General features: G+C 40.1%; 1 protein-coding gene across 2 annotated transcripts in view; it reads right to left on the bottom strand.

Moving 5' to 3' along the window:
• MACF1 (microtubule actin crosslinking factor 1) overlaps positions 1-17,046 on the bottom strand; it is a 304,215-nt gene that overhangs the window by 135,391 nt on the left and 151,778 nt on the right. For both annotated transcript variants that reach the window (XM_057706161.1, XM_057706146.1), the window contains exons 20-30: positions 16,565-16,690; positions 13,948-14,100; positions 12,350-12,504; positions 9,412-9,538; positions 8,827-9,010; positions 8,218-8,387; positions 4,754-4,932; positions 3,798-3,936; positions 2,941-3,134; positions 1,519-1,681; positions 635-718 (exon numbers count right to left, since the gene is read on the bottom strand). In XM_057706161.1, coding sequence (XP_057562144.1) covers positions 635-718; positions 1,519-1,681; positions 2,941-3,134; positions 3,798-3,936; positions 4,754-4,932; positions 8,218-8,387; positions 8,827-9,010; positions 9,412-9,538; positions 12,350-12,504; positions 13,948-14,100; positions 16,565-16,690 — 1,674 coding nt within the window. The remainder of the gene's footprint in view (positions 1-634; positions 719-1,518; positions 1,682-2,940; positions 3,135-3,797; positions 3,937-4,753; positions 4,933-8,217; positions 8,388-8,826; positions 9,011-9,411; positions 9,539-12,349; positions 12,505-13,947; positions 14,101-16,564; positions 16,691-17,046) is intronic.

Genomic DNA, 17,046 nt, shown 5'->3' with positions numbered 1-17,046 from the left:
TGGTGTCTGAGGTTCTGTGATGTGCAGTATGTTCTTAAAAAGTGAGTCTGGCTAATATGTGGGGAAATAGCCTGCAGTGGCAGGAGCAGAAGCAAGAGAGCAGCGCAGAGTACTGGAGTAGGCTATGGAAGATTCTTCACTTAGCTGTGAACCAGCGAAATGGGGAAGGGGGAGCAACGAGGGGGAGTCAGATCCAGGACTTACTGGAATACGCAGCCAACTTGTTACCAGACTGTTGTTAAACATAAAGTTTAAGGCAAAGAGAAGACTTAAGGATGACTCTTGGGGGTTTTTTTTTGCCTCAGCAACTAGGAAAATGGTGACACTATTTCCTGAGATATGCAAGATAGTGAGAAGCATATTTGAGAAGAAAAAACAAACATTTTGTTTTTCACATGGTATGTTTAAGAAGGCTGTGGGTCATCTAAATGGGAGACTCCTCAAATCTCAGCTGATGTCTGGTACCTCTCTGAGCATTCCCAAATATGTGGTCACGAGAAGCACACATCTGCATTAACTTAAGCACAGAGCAGAGGAGCTCTGCTTACTTGTCCAAAATCAAAACCTACAGTGACATGCAGATCTGCCTAAGCTGGAGACGATTTATGTTCCTTTTGGGATATGGTAGCATTACCTTTACGATAGTGGAGTATTGCTGGGAAAATTTTTGACACTGGTCCAGTTTTGTCTGATTTCTCTCGATTTCTGCAAACAGCTCCTGGGAACCAAAATATCACAACCTTGTCATTGTCGTTATCAACATTGAAACAGCTGAGCATTAATCATGTTCTAAGGCAATAGTTTTCAAACCTGAGCTGCGTCAGAATCACCTAAAACACTGGATGAAGAATGGATTGCTGGGCCCCTCCCCCAGAGTTCCTGATTCGAGAGATTTGGGTTCGGGTCCGAGAACATGTTCCCAAGGGATGCTGACGCTGCTGGTCTGGTGGTCCACACTTTGAAAACCACTGCTCTAAGTATTTTACATGTATCATTTCATTTAACGCTAACTACAAAAACCTTATGAGGGCAGTTGAACAGATAAAGAACTATGTCCATTTTATTGTTGAGGAAAGTAGAATTCTAAGAGATTAAGTAATTTGTTTAAGTTATACTGAGTGAGGGAGCCAAAAAAACCAAAAAAACCCAAAATACCAACAAAAAAAAACTGCTTTGAATGAAATAATTTTCTTCCACTCATAGCTTTCCATGGGTTTTCATGCCCCTAGATTCTAATCCTAGCAAAACAAAATGTAATATCGAGAAACAAAATAAAGCAAGATAATTTTACTCTGCCCATCTAGTAGTTTCAGAATATACTCACAGAAACTCAAGATTGGAAGGGGCCTTACAGGTTATCTAGCCTAAATGCAAAACCAGTATCTAGAGACCACCCTTGAACCCTTTTCAGAAGAAGGAGCTCAGAATGTCTCAACATTGGGGGGAAGCTAATTGCCAGCATAACAACATCTTTATGATGAGCTAGCTTCCCCCCTGCAGCTTTCACTGGGCACCCACCGTCTGCTGGCTGAGCTGCTCGGATAGCACCCTGCTGTCCTCAGCCTGGCCTGGCTTCATCATTTCCTGCTGGGCAGTAGTTTCCTCGATCCATTTGATGAGAGTTCCATGGCAGGCTCGGTAATCTCCCAGAACTTCCTGGATACTTTCTAGCTCAGACTGGCTGCAGAAGCAAAGGGATACTGCTATCAGATATCTTGCTATAAATACAATTACGTAAATGAGGCAATTCGCTCCTTAGCCCATGCCTCCAGTTGGGTTTGACCACAGAGGATACATCTTTATTTTGAGGGAACAGCAATGCAACACTGAGTGGAACTATGCAAGTACTCACTACACTATGGGGTGAAAAGTGAGTAGAAACCAGTCATGCCCTGCTAGGCCTGGAAACTGCTTTGGGGCCTGGCATCCCATGATAATCCTTGTCAAATTTTTCACCTGTGTTGCCAAAGATTACCAGGGTTGCCAAAAGGTAGTACTGCCTGTACACTTTTGTCTCTTGATGACAGATTACCTGTCAGAGCACTCCAGCTATGATCTATGAATCACTGTAATTTCTTGGAGAGAAAAGTAGAGGTGGAGTGGGTGAAAAATAGCAGTTATTAACTGTTAATTCCAGTCACAGCTTCTTATACCACTTTTGTTAGTCTAGCCCTGGGATAGTAATTCAATTATAGAGAATCAATCCAAACTTACATGAGTTTCTATAACTCCTCTTTCTATATATTTTCCTAACTAGCCTAGCCTTAGATAGGTAGTTTCATGTCTTTCCTATTTAAATCAGTCATCAAAAGCAGGACCCTCAAGTAACAGATAAAAACTACTAAATTAGCAAATGAAAAGAAAGGAAGAAATTTTGCAAAGCCCCACTGTGAATAATGACTCATATTAAGATTCAAAGCTAGGGACTTTCCTGGCATGGTGGTGGTTAAGACCCTGCACTTCCACTGCAGGGGCGTAGGTTCGATCCCTGGTCAGGAAACTAAGATCCCACATGCCGCACAGCACAGCCCCCCCCCCCCCCCGCCGCCAAAAAAAAAAAAAAAAAAAAAGTTCAAAGCTAGTAGAACAGGAGCTAGAACTCAGGTTTTTTCCTTGAGAAAAGATCACTAAGTCACCTTTCCAGCCTATATTCTAAGACATTATTGTCATCATGGCTTAAATGTGTTAAGACCTGGGACATAGGAGAGGCACTGCTAATAGGACCATCACTGTGCCCCAAAAGCAAGCCACAGGACTGCTTTGGGGTTGGTGGTCCCAACTTTCTGTCACTTATGTTGTGCAGAATGTATACTGCCACTTAATTTCTACCCCTCCCTATCAATTCCTGCCTTTAAACAAGCATACAAAGAAATAACTCCATTTTCGTTTAAAACCTAGTGCCTGAACCCTAAGAAAAAAAAGGGTGGGGCCACCACTTACCGGGTCTCAAGCTGGGCAATGACCCGGTGCCAACGGTCCTGCAGCTGGGAGCCCTTCTCCTGATAGCGCTCCAGATCCAGGTTTCGCTCTGGGGTCAGACGACCCAGCGGCTCTGCCACTGCCTTGGCCTTGGCAATTTCCTCCTCCAGGACTGAAAACACTGAATTCTTGTCCTTAGCATCACTAAGCCAGTGCTATAAAAACACAAGCACAGCAACAGGTTAAATATATTCCATGCTAAAAAGGATTCAGATTAAGGTAGAAAACATGGATGTGGTCTACAGGCAGCTCCATATTACATCTGTGATTCAGAACCTAGACTCGATACTGTTTTGTGCCAGAAATGCCTCCACAGGCCTCATGCACACTGGGCAGCCAGAACAGTACAGAGAGATGTGCAAAGGACTTGTGTCTGAAACCTGGTTCTACTGCTTATAAGCTATGAAACCATGATAGGTCGCTTGGCTAAACTGAAGCTTGGTATTCTATCTGTAAATAGAGACAAAAATCCCTTCTCCATCTACCTCACAGAGTTACTTGTGAGAATCAAAGGAGATAACAGCTAAGTGATTCACAAATCTGTAGCACAATCATTGATTGTATCCAATTAAACTATAACTTTACTGGGGAGAAATGGGAAAAAATAAATAGAAGAGCATAGTTCTTTCTCCCCTTTCTAGCGAGACATATTTCTCAATCCTTTCTTCTTTGGACCCACATCAAAAGATATTAAATATGATATTCTGCCTAACTTGAATGTGAACATAAATCAGTGTCTTGCCATCCAAAACTGCATTTCTCTGCTAACCCCAAGCAATGGATATGTTAAGGCAACCTAAGAACTCAGAACAACCAACCCTTAATGTAGATCGATGGGAATCCAGAGCTGAGAGATCTGCCGGTACTGCTTCTTCTTGACTCAGCTTGATTTCATAACCTTTCACTAAGAGTTCAGCATCCTGGATGTTTCGCACTATAACATCGATTGTCTTTAGCCTGTGAGGATAAAATCACTTCCATTAATACACACATTTTAAGAGCTGAGCTACAGATCTGGAGCACTACAGAGGGATTCACCAAATGTAGCCGTCAAAATCAACTGTGCCATTACAAAATGATGACAGGGTTTCATAAAAACAAGAAAGCATGGTATAGTGCTGACAACTTAAGCCAATTAAAAATAAAGTTCTGGGTGGCACTGGGACACACACATGCACACTGTGGTCTCATGGGAAAAAAGGCATGAGGCCAGAAATCCACTCAATACCATGAAGACTCTAAGTTCTTCAAGGTCATGGGAAGGGATGGGTGGGTAGAGGGAAGACCCTCAAAGCCTAATATTTAGTTTAGATGAAAAATTTTCTTTCTTTAGTGCCCCTTTTTCTTTTAAAAAGAGGTATCTAATCAAACAGAAATGAGGGACTTCTCTGGCGGTGCAGTAATTAAGAATCCCCCTGCCAATGAAGGGGAAACGGGTTCGATCCCTGCTCCAGGAAGATCCCACATACCCATGTACAGCATTGAAGACTAAATAAATAACAAAATTAAAAAAAGAAAAAAAACAGAAATAAGGTTCAAAACAGTCCTAAAACTGTAAATCAACTCCCCTTCCATATTCCCGGCATTTGTTCACTGCAGCCCAAATGAACCCACTCCATGTTATTTGAAACTAAAGCCAAGGTATCTTTGTATGTGTACAAGCTCTTCAAGACCTGTGCTCTCCCTGAACTGTTCACGAAACATTCCAGGCACTTTGTTTTTTCATCTGAATGGAAAACAGTGCCCTCTGGACCCAAATTCTCAGCTTACTCACTTGTTCAAATAGACAGTGGAAAGACCATATACATGGTCCATTTTCTCCACCAGCAGATTGAGTTCTGAGCGCAGAGTCGGGACACTCGAACCAGATGGGGACTGATGGAGAAAGGTGTTGCATTTCATGGAAACAGCATCTAAGTCTGACCTCAGTTGCTGCAAATCCTCCTTGGTGTGCTGTCAGGAACAAGATACACAACAAACACAGAGATAAAATTGAACAAAGGAGTTAGAAACAAGTCCTTGTTTATAACAGCAAAATAATGGAAACAAACCAAATGCCATATATAGGAGAATGATGGGATAAACTGGGAAACAGCAATGCAGGGGGAGCAAGGGAAATAACATAAACAAGTAATTTCTGAACACAGAATTGACTACAGACATACCTTCAGGATAAAGACAAAAAGAATTACATTAACCTTTACTTAGTAGGTTTGCTTTTTGTAATACTATGAGTTAGCAGTTCTGAAACCATTCTCTGCACATGTTAGAAATGAACAGTAAGTAAATTTACTGTGGATAATGTGAAGGAGGTTTTTCAGTCTTGGGGGAGTTACAAATATGGAAAAAGGAAAGGTAGAAGAAGCCCTGAGGTATTCGTTTGGAACTGGATGGAAACAGATACATATGAATTTGCGGTCATGTGTATGCTTTATCTGCTGAGCAGGCCTAGAAGTAGACACCCCAATAAAAATGAGCACACTCAGTACCCGATCTTGGTTTCTACATAAAGGAACCTAACGGAAGCAAAACTCCTTGGAGAGATGCTGATTCTAGAGCTGGAGCTGGTAAAGGCAAGAAGAACCCAGAATATCTTGTTTCATTGAGAAATAAGAAAGCACTCAAAGAATGATGAGGGCATGCTGAAATAACATAGGACTCAGCTTGAAGGGGCTCCCAATGGCTAAATTTGGGAAATTTTGAACATCAAAATAAAGACAGTAGCAAATTATTGTACAAACCACTGAACTAAAATAAGAATCCATAAGTCCATACTGACATAATGAAGGAAAAAAAGGAGAGAACAGGGGAAGTAAGTTCTTCCCTTTTGAGAGAATAGAAAATTTTTCATGTAAAAGGAATGACAGAATTAGAAAATCTTTTTGCAAAAGTTACAATTAATTCAGTCAAGAATTAACCATAGGGGCTTCCTAAGTGGCTCAGTGGTTGAGAACCCGCCTGCCAATGCAGGGGACACGGGTTCAATCCCTGCTCCAGGAAGATCCCACATGCCACGGAGCAACTAAGCCCGTGCGCCACAACTACTGAGCCTGTGCTTTAGAGCCCGTGAGCCACAACTATTGAGCCCGTGTGCTGCAACTACTGAAGCCCACGTGCCTAGAGACTGTGCTTCGCAACAGGAGAAGCCACGGCAATGAGGAGCCCGTGCACCACAATGAAGAGTCGCCCTCACTCACCTCAACTAAAATAAAGAAAGCCCGCGCACAGCAAAAAAGACCCAACACAGCCAATAAGATAAATAAATTAAAAAAAAAAAAAAAAGAATTAACAATAGATGCTATAACTAGTTGGTGAAAGTCTGATGTAGAACAGGATATTTACATAGTCTCAAAGTATCTCTCACCAGATACTTAGTAATCACAATGGGGAAAATAGCAACAAGTGATAAAAGCTATCACCAGTAACGGGACAAACCAACATCACATGCCTCCTGATAGGATGCACCAAGGACACACTATCACTTCTGTATTCCTGCCAAAAATGTGTAGCCTATATCTAATCTTGAACAAGCTTCAGATAAATACAAATAGGGGGGCATTCCATAAAATAAATGGGCTACACACTTCAAAAATGTTAAGCTCATGATAGATGGACAATCAAGAAATTGTTTCAGGTTAAGAAATCTAGAGACACAGCAACTAAACATAATGTGGGATACTGCACTGAATCCTACACAAAAATATTATTTTCTTGCAGGGAATTATGGGGGTGCAGGTACTACTCAAAAAGGCATTTATTAACTGAAGAAATTTTAGTTAAGGTCTTTGCTAACAGTATTATATCAATGTTTACTTCATGATTTCAATCACTGTCCCACGGTCATGTAAGAGACTATCTTTGCTTTTGGAAATGCACATTGCACTACACAGGGGTAAAGGCACACCATGTCTGGAAGTTACTCTCAAAAAAAAAAAAAAGGTTATCATCAACGTTATGTATACATATGTAGAAGAAAATGATAAAGCAAATGTAGAAAAATGTTAACATTTGTGGAAACTAGGTGAAGGGTAAGTGAGAATAAAAACTTTTCTCTATATCTGAAACTATTTCAAAATAAAAAAAAATTTTTTTTAAAAGAGATCCTTTAGAAGAGCTCAATATTAACCTGTATTTCTTTGTATGTCCTATTTTGCAGGGACAAATAGATTTTGAATGACTACAGAAAAGTGAAAAAACTTTAATATGGGAATTACAGGCTCACATGACACGCCTCATTAGATCCTTCTTGACCAAAAAAAAAAAAAAAATTACACTGGGCTCACATCTTCCTCCTCAGGCTTAGGAATTACTGAGAAAGTTGAGAAAACTCACAGCTCTTCATTAGGCATTCCTTTCCATTTCTTTTAAGCTCCCAGGTCAAATCTAACATTCTTCATAGAGCTCTCTCATCCCACCCCAAGCAGAAATGTTCCAGTAACACTCCACATTCCTACAGCAATGTTTGCTTGGAAATCTGGAAGTACAGTAAGTGCTATCTTACGACATCTCTTGTACTGTGTCACTAACTGTGACTTTAACCTTTTATTCTTCTTTAACTACACTATAAGCCAAAAGCAAGGAGCTCTGGCTTACGTTCTTTGCATGCCCATGAAAACTTAATAAAGCAATTAGTATTTGCTGCTTTTATGTCAAGAATACGACCCCACATTTTTATAGCATTTTACTTTTCCAGGAAGCTTATGATATGTACTGTATCACTTAATTTTCAAAATTACTTCGGTGACTCATATTACTATCTCCATTTTATAAAAAAGGAAAATTCATGCTGGGAATTAATTTGCTCAAAGTCACAGAGAAAGTGTGCGTCAGAGCCCATAGTAGAATCTGAGTCTTTCCTTACTACTTTTGGAGTCATGTGACTGACAGTAATCATGTCACAGAATATAATACATATTAATGCATATAAGGGACAGAGCAGAGAGCAGCATCTCTACCAAGCAGTCTTAAATTATGTAGCCCAAAAGCTGAACTTAGAACAATTTGCCAGGGTCTGCCTGCCAAACTGTGTAGGAAACTAATCAACATTCAGCAACATCCTGGGAGCTGACACCAGGCTTTCCCATGGGTAAAAGGCATCTACAGGCTGCGGGGAAGAATTCTGGAGTAGGACTGCCATGAGTCTGTGGCCTTATTCCTTAGGATCCATACTCTCTCGCCCTCAGATTCACCCTGAAAGTGTTTACTCTGCAACCAGCACCCCTTGCTCTTAGCACTTACCTCTTGTTCTGCGATCCTTAACGCATTGTCCTGCCGGGCATCTTTGTCAGTCCTAGAGCTGGCTGGGGATTGAATTCGTTTGATTAGCCTCTGTTCACAGTCCTCCAGGCGCAGCCGGATATTCTTCAGCTCTGAAATGTACATCTTGGCCATGGTTTCCTCTTTGTCCTCTGTGAATGCACAAGCACAGAAGACCATTAAGCACGACAACTGAGATCCGCAAACCTGAGCACAACAGATTCACCCTTAGACAAAGGGAACCACTGGTTCCAGCAGACCTATTAATCGAAATTATATGGGGAACTTTCTGCCTGTTCCCAAACTCTGTGCATTATATACTAATCTTTAACGATCCAAATATGTAACTTCCACAGGAAAACTTTCCACAGGAAAATTGCTAGGTTGATTAGCAATAATGAACGAAATATGGCCTCTTCTTCCATGATCTCGTTTTGAGAATTCATCTCTATAAGTTTTTCTCTATCTCGAGTTTTTTAGCAACTCAAGCAGTAAAAAGGTGGTAATGATACTTTCTAGTTTATATGAAGGGTCTAGCGGTACTCTCAGGGCTCTCATTCTACTTTCCTCCCCTCTTCCCAAGGCACACACCATTCTCCATGGACTTCATCAGGTGCTGGAAGTGGGTTTTACAAGCCTCCACCTCCTCTTCCAAGCGCAGACGATCTGCCACTGAGAAGAGCGCCGAGTCACGGCTCTCCTGCAGGAAGTCTTCGTAGTGGGCCTGCAGGTTCTTCATAACCTGGTGATACTCCCCAGGTGCTGAGGAGCGGAGCTGCAGACAAAAAGCCAGACGACATTTCAATGGAATGGGAATGTAATACAAAATAGGGCACAAACCATAATTATAAATGTTGATTTTTCACAAACTGAATTTGTCCATGAAATCAGCATTCAGATCAAGAGACAGGGCATTACTAGCATCTCAGAAGCACTCTTTGTGCCCTCTTGGATGTAAACCTTAATGATGGTTAATTCACCAGTATTCCCCTACTCCACACACTTCGGAAAAAGTTTCTAGTTCCTAAGATCCTCAAGCCCCTAACCCTGAAATGGTATCCCTGACTCTATTTTATACCAGTTGAGTGAGTAGGAGTCTCACAGTAATGGAAAAAAGTTCCTTCTGAGAACACATGCCAACAGGTTACAAGCCTGGGGAAAAGCTGTCATAATTACCTTTTCCAGCTTCCAGGTCTTTACAAGGTCAAGGTCCTTCCTCAGATAGTTCCAGGAGATGAGGCTTTTGGTGTTAACATGTAGCTGATGCCAAAGGGCCATGACCTTCTGATAAGACTGCTCCACCCTACGAACAACACAGAACCCAGCTATAGCTTTTCTAAGGCTTGAGCTCCACACTAGAGACTTTCTAAGGAAAAAAATTGTGATTGCCTTAGCAGAACTGAGCTTATATGCTGAGCAGAGAAAGGCAACAAGTCAAATACTAACAACACAGGAATCTTTAGACCTAAATAAATTGAGATCCTCAAGCAATTTGCTATACTACTATATTTATTATGTCAGGACATATTTAGCAATCTCATAAATGTTACCTGAATGTAATGATGATGAGAATGTTAGCTTCCAGGGTTTGTTGTGAGAAGTTATGTTACCTGAATGTTGCTTGAATGTAATGATGATGAGAATGTAATGATAATGAGAATGATGAGAAATTAAAGAGAGGAATAACCAGGGAAAGCAATGATAGAGAAAAATAGACAAAATAAACTCCATTTGAAATTGTTGACAAATGACAATGCTACTTAAAAAGCTATTTGCTGTGTTCTATATTTCTACAAAAGGGTTAAAATGTTTAAAAGTTAATAGCAATTTAAGAAGGTCACCTGGCATATAAAAGGAAACTGTAGCATGAAGGGCTTGAGAAGATTTTTTTCTTAATATCCCATGCCTAATTCAATCTCAACTTCTGGATGACTTACAAACTCAGATACACAGACACACTCAGCACACCCCAAGTTATGTTGAATTTCTTCAAGCTAAGAAATGTGAGATATAAAGAACAGGGTGGAAAACTAGAAGCTAGGATGTCAAACTAATTAAACCCATTAGTTTATCTTTCCATTTCCCAAAAATCCCACTAAAATGATTATAAGGTTGAAATAAAAGTTTGGGAAGCCTCAAAGAAGAATAAAAATACAAAGAAATAAAAAACAGAAAGAAAATAAGAGAAAATAAGAGAATCAGTTCAGGAGGTCCAATATCTGACAAATGGGAGTTCTTAAAAGCAAGAACAGAAAAAACATAGAAAAGGAAATAAAGAAATAGTCCAAGAAAAATCTCCCCAGATCTGAAAGATACAAGTTGCCAGTCTGTGCTCAGGGTTAGCACAATAAAGGCTCACCTGAAGACACAGCATCCCCTTCAAAGTTTAAAGACAGAGAGAAGGAGTTTAAAATCTTCAGAGAGAGAAAGATTTCATTCAAAAGGTTGAAGTATCGAACTGTTCTGTATCACAACTGTGGTAGAGGACACAATTCTATGCCTTTGTGAAAATGACAGTTTTGCTCACTACAAAGGGAGAATTTTACAGTTACATAAACCTAAGAACAAAAACTGTACTGTACTTCTCACAACAAACCCTGGAAGCTAGAAAACAGTGGGAAAGTGACTTCAAGGTTCAGAGTGAAATGAATTTCCAAAAGAACTCTGAAACTGACCAATTCACTATGAAGGGAGAAGAAAGACATTTTGAGATATGATAGGATTCAAATAATTCACTTCTCCTGCACTTTTTTTCATCAAGCTACTAGAGAGCGTACTCTCCCAAACCAGGGAATAAACTCATAAATAAGACCTGGAATCTAGGAAGCAGAGGGGCCAACACAGAAGAGAGGTAAAGGGAATCTTCAGGGTGAGGATGAAGGGAAACGCCAGAGAGGCAGTACTGAAGCAGGCCCATACTGGAAAAGGAAGATAGAACGGTCCAAAAGAGACGCTTCTAAGAGAAAATAAATTTGAAATTACCTGATGTTTGGCCACTCTAAGAAGCCTTTTACAGTAAAATACAAGAGTTTGGGAATAAATACATAAGATGCAAACAGACAACTAAATAAACTTAAAAACAAAACAATTATCAGCTCCAAAGAAATAAAAGTTATACAAGAAAGTAAACAAAATAATTTGTTCATACATATATTCAATCACCTAACTCATTCATTCTTTTCTTTAACAACCATTTACTGAGTACCTACTACATGTCAAGAATGGCTCTAGATGATGAGGATACAGAGGTAAACAAAACAGACTAAAACCTCTATTCTTATGGAACTTCTAAGGGGAGGGGAAAGGCAACAAACAAATTTATAATCTTTTGGACGGTATTAAGTGTTCTGGAGGCAAAAAAAGACAGGTAGAGGAGCAGGGTGAGTCTAGAGAAGTCAGACATGATTGGGTAAGGCTTACGACACTGCCCCAGAGTACCACATGGTTCAGCTGTAAACAACAATGTAAAAAAAATAAACAAAATACTGATTTAAACAATTTATGACATAACTACATTTGGAAGGTGGGTAAAGGAGAAGTGAATTACAGCTGTGTGTAGAAAACTGTTAATTTCCTAGAGTAGGAAGTCAAAAGATAATTTCCAAAGTTGAAAAAAAATTAAGAAGTAACAGGAAAAATAATCACATTTAGACATTTGATATTAAAAACCTGAAAAATCTGCTCAAAGAGTTGAAAATAGTTCACTCTGGGAAGCAGAACTCTGGGGTGGGGGAGGTGATTGCTAGTTTCTACTTTAAGTTTCGTGGTATAATTCAACGTTTTAAAATATGTACACCTATTACTTCAAAAAAATATAAATTAAAAGAGAAAGTTACCTGTCAGTACGAAAATCAACTTCTGAGAGTTAACTGTTTATAAATACAACCAAGAATTATCTTAAAAAAAGTTATCACTGAATATATCTCAATTGACCACAAGCATTTACTGAAAATCTACTATGTGGCTGGCAGTGCAAGACTTGATATTCTAATAGGAGGTCTTTCCCAGAAGAATCTTCAAAACTTGGTCTCTCTTTCAAAACCACAAACGCAGACTCATAACCTCCATCAGTTCACCCAGCCAAAAAGCAGAGGTGGCAATTGAGCTGAGGTACCTGCTGGCCATCTCAATGGCATCCTTATTGGGTGGGGGGATGAGGAAGCAGACTGACGGCACCATTGCCTCATTCCCTGTGGGGCTGATCACTTTCCACTTGGTCCTCTGTGAATTATCTTCCAACACACACTCATCATTTTTGCAAATAGTGATCTGAGGAGACAAATTTACAAACCATTGCTAATGGATAAACCAATAACTATTATTACCTCATGCCTGATCCAAAAGCTATGAAATCCTTAAGAAAAACTCATTTTGGAGATCTTCCATTAGGGACTTTCTGATTTGGACCAAAAGATGATGTGTATCAATATACAATCCAGGGAAGGCTGTGACATGAAATAAATCAAGGAAGCGAGTGTTTATTAAATGCCTGTCACATGTCAAGTAACTCAGTGTATGAAAGTTATAAGGAGACTGTAAGACCTCCAAGAGCAATCTCTCTGTACCTACAACCAACAGGGCAAAAATTAAAGGGACATAATACTCACAACTTTGCACTTGTGATACTTCTTCCTGCTCCCTTCCTGTCACCCCACCCAAATCCCTGAAATGTGTAAGCATTTGAAATTGCCAATTCTTTCTCTTGGGAGACAAGTAACCAACACAGTCATCTCTATTTTATAGACAGAAATACTGAGACAAAGAAAAGTACAGTCATTTGCTCCTTTATATAACAAATATTATTGAGCCCACTATGTGCTTGGAAGTGTGCTAGGCCAGAGATAAAAATGGTAAAATGGTAAGCCAACAAACATGGTCCATATTCCACATATTCTGATGTGGTATTTGGTTACAACACTATGACAAATGCAATTTACCAGGGAATGCATGGAAGGCACAAGACCCGGTCTTGGTTAGAGAGGTAAAGAGATTATTCAGGACTTTGAAGCCACATCAAGGAATTTAGACTTTCTGAACAGAAATGGGGAATTATTGTAGGACTTAAGCGGGGGAGTGATTTTTTTTTTTTTTTTTTTTTTTTAAAAAGGATCATGTGGGACTTCCCTGGTGGTCCAGTGGTTAAGACTCTGCGCTTCCACTGCAGGGGTGTGGGTTGGATCCCTGGTCTGGGAACTAAGATCCCACATGCTATGAGGTGCGGCCAAAATTAATAATAATTTTATAAAAAGATCATGTTGGTGGTAGGATAAAGAATGCATTGAATGGGGAGGCTGATGCAATGACCCAAGTGAAAGAAACTTAGGATCTAACTTGTAGTAGCAGCAGGGACAGAAAGTACACTTGAGGGATACTTATTTACAAGGTATTGATAGTATTGACTTTACAGTCCTACTAGCTGTGGGGGATAAGAGGGGAGGAGTCACAGATCGCTCCTGGCTGCTACAAAGCACCATTTCTATCCACACTTAGGCAATGGGTGGATTATGATGCCAATTACTCAGGCAGGGAGCAGGTCTAGATCGTAGAGTTGAGGCTTATTTTTTTTTAATGATAGAAGACATCTGAGCATGTTTAAGTTCTAATGAGAGAACCCTATCATTTGACCTTTCCTTATTATCATAACCCTAACTGAAGGCTTCCCTTGTCCCTTGCCTCCTTCTAGAGCGGGAGGTACACTTTCCACCTCCTCACCTCGATCTGCCGGTAGTCACAGATGGCCTTGATGGAAATGGTGCTCTTTAGCACATGGTCGGGACTGCGTGGCTTTAGCTGAACAATGGATTTTGATCTCCCAACAAGACTGGCAACGGAACTCTTGGACTGTATAAGCTGCTCCTTTTCATCCTACAAAATGAGAAGAAAACCAAAAAGACATCAATGTTGCTCCTAGGGAGACTCCGTCAACAAAGAAAACTGATTGCTCCACTCCCTCTGAGAATGTCACTTCTCGGTTAAGTAGGGATCCCTGGTGGAGCCATCTTAGAAACACAGGGATAAAGAAAACAGGAGTGGATGCTTCTGTCTGTTTGCCACCAAGTGCTTTTACACTCAAATTTTGCAGCTTTCTCCCTGTGTCCTTTTCAATGAACCATAAAGCCACATGCAAAAGCAAATAATAAATAAAACAAAAAAGAATTTCTAGCTGCCAAATACAGCTATACAGCTAACAAAGGATTTCGCCAAATAAGGTTCAGAGAACATGGAAGTTAAAAACAATAACTAGGGTTGTGGTGGTTATTATTATTCAATTTCTCACTGGTAGAAGCCAGTTCTTGTCTCTGCTTAGGAGAAGCTAGAGTTATGCTTATTTATTTATTTACTTACTTTTAAAAATAATGATATCTCCCAAGCTCTATTACAAATATTTTACTTTCTTAAATTGAATCAAACTTTCCAGAGAAAGATCTTAGCTCTTCAACCAACAATCTATAAACCAAAGCTGTTGGTGAAGGTATCGAGACAAATGATTTAGGGTTTACCTTTTAAAGTCTTGCTGTGCTGTACTTACATAAATTTGATTTGAAAGAGGTCTCATGCAAAATTGAAATACTCAAGTCTCTGCAAACCCAATTTTCTTAAAAACTAATGAACTTTTTGTCAACAAAATTGGTAGCAATCTACTACTAATTCCATTAGCGAGTAAAAGGTAACCTTTATCTATTAACCAGGATGTTTCAAGCCCATTTTGAGGTATAAAAAGTCCCCAGAAGAGGGCTTTCTTAGGATGGAAGTAGATGTGATGAGAGTAAAGAGTTAATAATGTTGAGAAATGCCATTAAAGAATTAAGAATATGCAAGTAAAGAAAAAGAAATGCTTAAATAAACTACCTGTGCCTGTCCCCGGGAGCATGATTGGAAGAAATACAACTTTAACTTAGTTAAGAAAGAGGAATGGAATATGTCAGGGAGACAGCCACACTGTTCCACTCTTGAGAGCTGGTCTACCCATTTCAGTTTCCTTGCAATAAAGATGTCAATTTCTGTCTAACCCACAGCCACACATTGCAAGCTCCAGAGACCAAGTGCTCAGCGTGGTAAAAGTTCTGAAAAGAACCAGAAGCCATGACAGATGCTCCCGAACCTGACGGACAAGCTGAGGAGCAGACCCAGGTGACTTCATGCCCCGATGACGCCGCCAACCCGATGCCCCTGACCTGGAGAGGAGGGAACAGAGCAGCGACCCTCGAGAAGAGAAGATATGGCAACAACTGCAGAGGAGTTACCCTACGACAGGAAGGTACTCTGTGGGAGGCAGGAGATAATAGCCAAGGATTATTAGATTCCTCCTTCACACTTGATGTACCTCCAAGAGACAGTCTAGAGACAACATCGGAAAAGTCAGGTCTTTACCCTTCATTCCAAATTAATTAAATTCACAGGTTATTTGCTCAGGTGAAACACTGAATTTAAACCCATTCATAGCTTTACAATACCTGAAAGTGCTTTTTAGAAAGCAACTCATGTTCACAAATTCCCAAGTCTCACCCACGAAAAAAATGACACTGTTTTGGATTATTCTGGTTCTCTTATTTATAATTTTCTACTGAAATGTAAGACTCCCCCTGGCTTCTTACACATGGAAAGTAATTTACCTATTACATATACATTTCCATCTTAATCTGAGATGTCGCTTGAGCCCTCTCTTGCCAACTGTAATATATGCTCAGTAAATGTACGTAGTCTGATGGTGATTTTACTACCACCACCCCTGACAGAATAGTTCATTGGAGAAGATAAATGTAAAATTGACTTGGATTAAATACTACATGCAAAACTATTTTTAAAATGTTAATACCACTACATTAAGTAAACTGGACAAATACTGCATTACACCTAAATAAGATTTTAATGTTTCAAATACCTCATTATTACCAAAAGGAAATTCTCAAGGAGGAAAAAATTGGCTCAGGTCTAGTTCATTGGTGTTTTGTTTTAATTCCCTTTGCATGAGAGTGAAAAAGAATTTGGTGTCTGCTAATCCCGTCAACCCTATTTTTCGTGCTCTACACTCCATCTTTAGCTCCAACTATTGAATTAAAATAGGAACAATCAGAGAAACTTCAATGAGCACTGCATGGCTCAGGGGCACATGGCTGGGCCCTTACTTCAATAGCGTACCCAAAGGGCTCTTATTAGCAACTTCTTAAGAAAGGAAAAGAAGAAAAAGAACAACACTGATTAACTCTGAGTGTGAGCCATACTTTACAGCAATGACCCACAGCCCTGGCGCTTTCAAGGATATAAACAGCGGCAGCTGAGAGGGTTTACTCTTTCTCAGAAGTAATCATCCCGCTGACGCAACACCCACCATGGAGTCCTGCAGCAGGTCCTCCAGGCGGGATAAGCTGGTGCTGTGGTCACAAGAATACTTTCGTTTGATGGAGTCTTGGAGGTTCCTCAAGAATGACTCCAGGTCTCGAGCGTCACTGAAGAACTGTGAGGATAAGAGGGAGGGGTGCCTTGTGCTCAATATGTTACAACACCAAGACGGTAATGGAAAAAGAGCAACCTTACTGTGCCCGCTGGTTATACATCCTGGATTACAAACGCCATGCCAGGGAAACAGTAGTGACAACTGCCACAGAGCCCACTGAACCCAACAGAAGAGTTAACCTGCTTTACTCCTCAGAAATCACTGCTCTTTCTGCTTGAATTCTGGCTAGTGACAGCTCTTGACTGTCAGGTTTATTTCATGAAAAGCCTAGACACTGAGTGATCAAGTGTTTCAATTCATTGATATGATTATAAAATGATCAGGGAGATAATAGCTTATTTCTTCCTCCCACCCTC

The sequence above is a fragment of the Hippopotamus amphibius genome, chromosome 1, assembly GCF_030028045.1.
Source record: "Hippopotamus amphibius kiboko isolate mHipAmp2 chromosome 1, mHipAmp2.hap2, whole genome shotgun sequence".
NCBI lineage: Eukaryota > Metazoa > Chordata > Mammalia > Artiodactyla > Hippopotamidae > Hippopotamus > Hippopotamus amphibius.
This window is presented reverse-complemented; position numbering and strand designations above follow the sequence as displayed.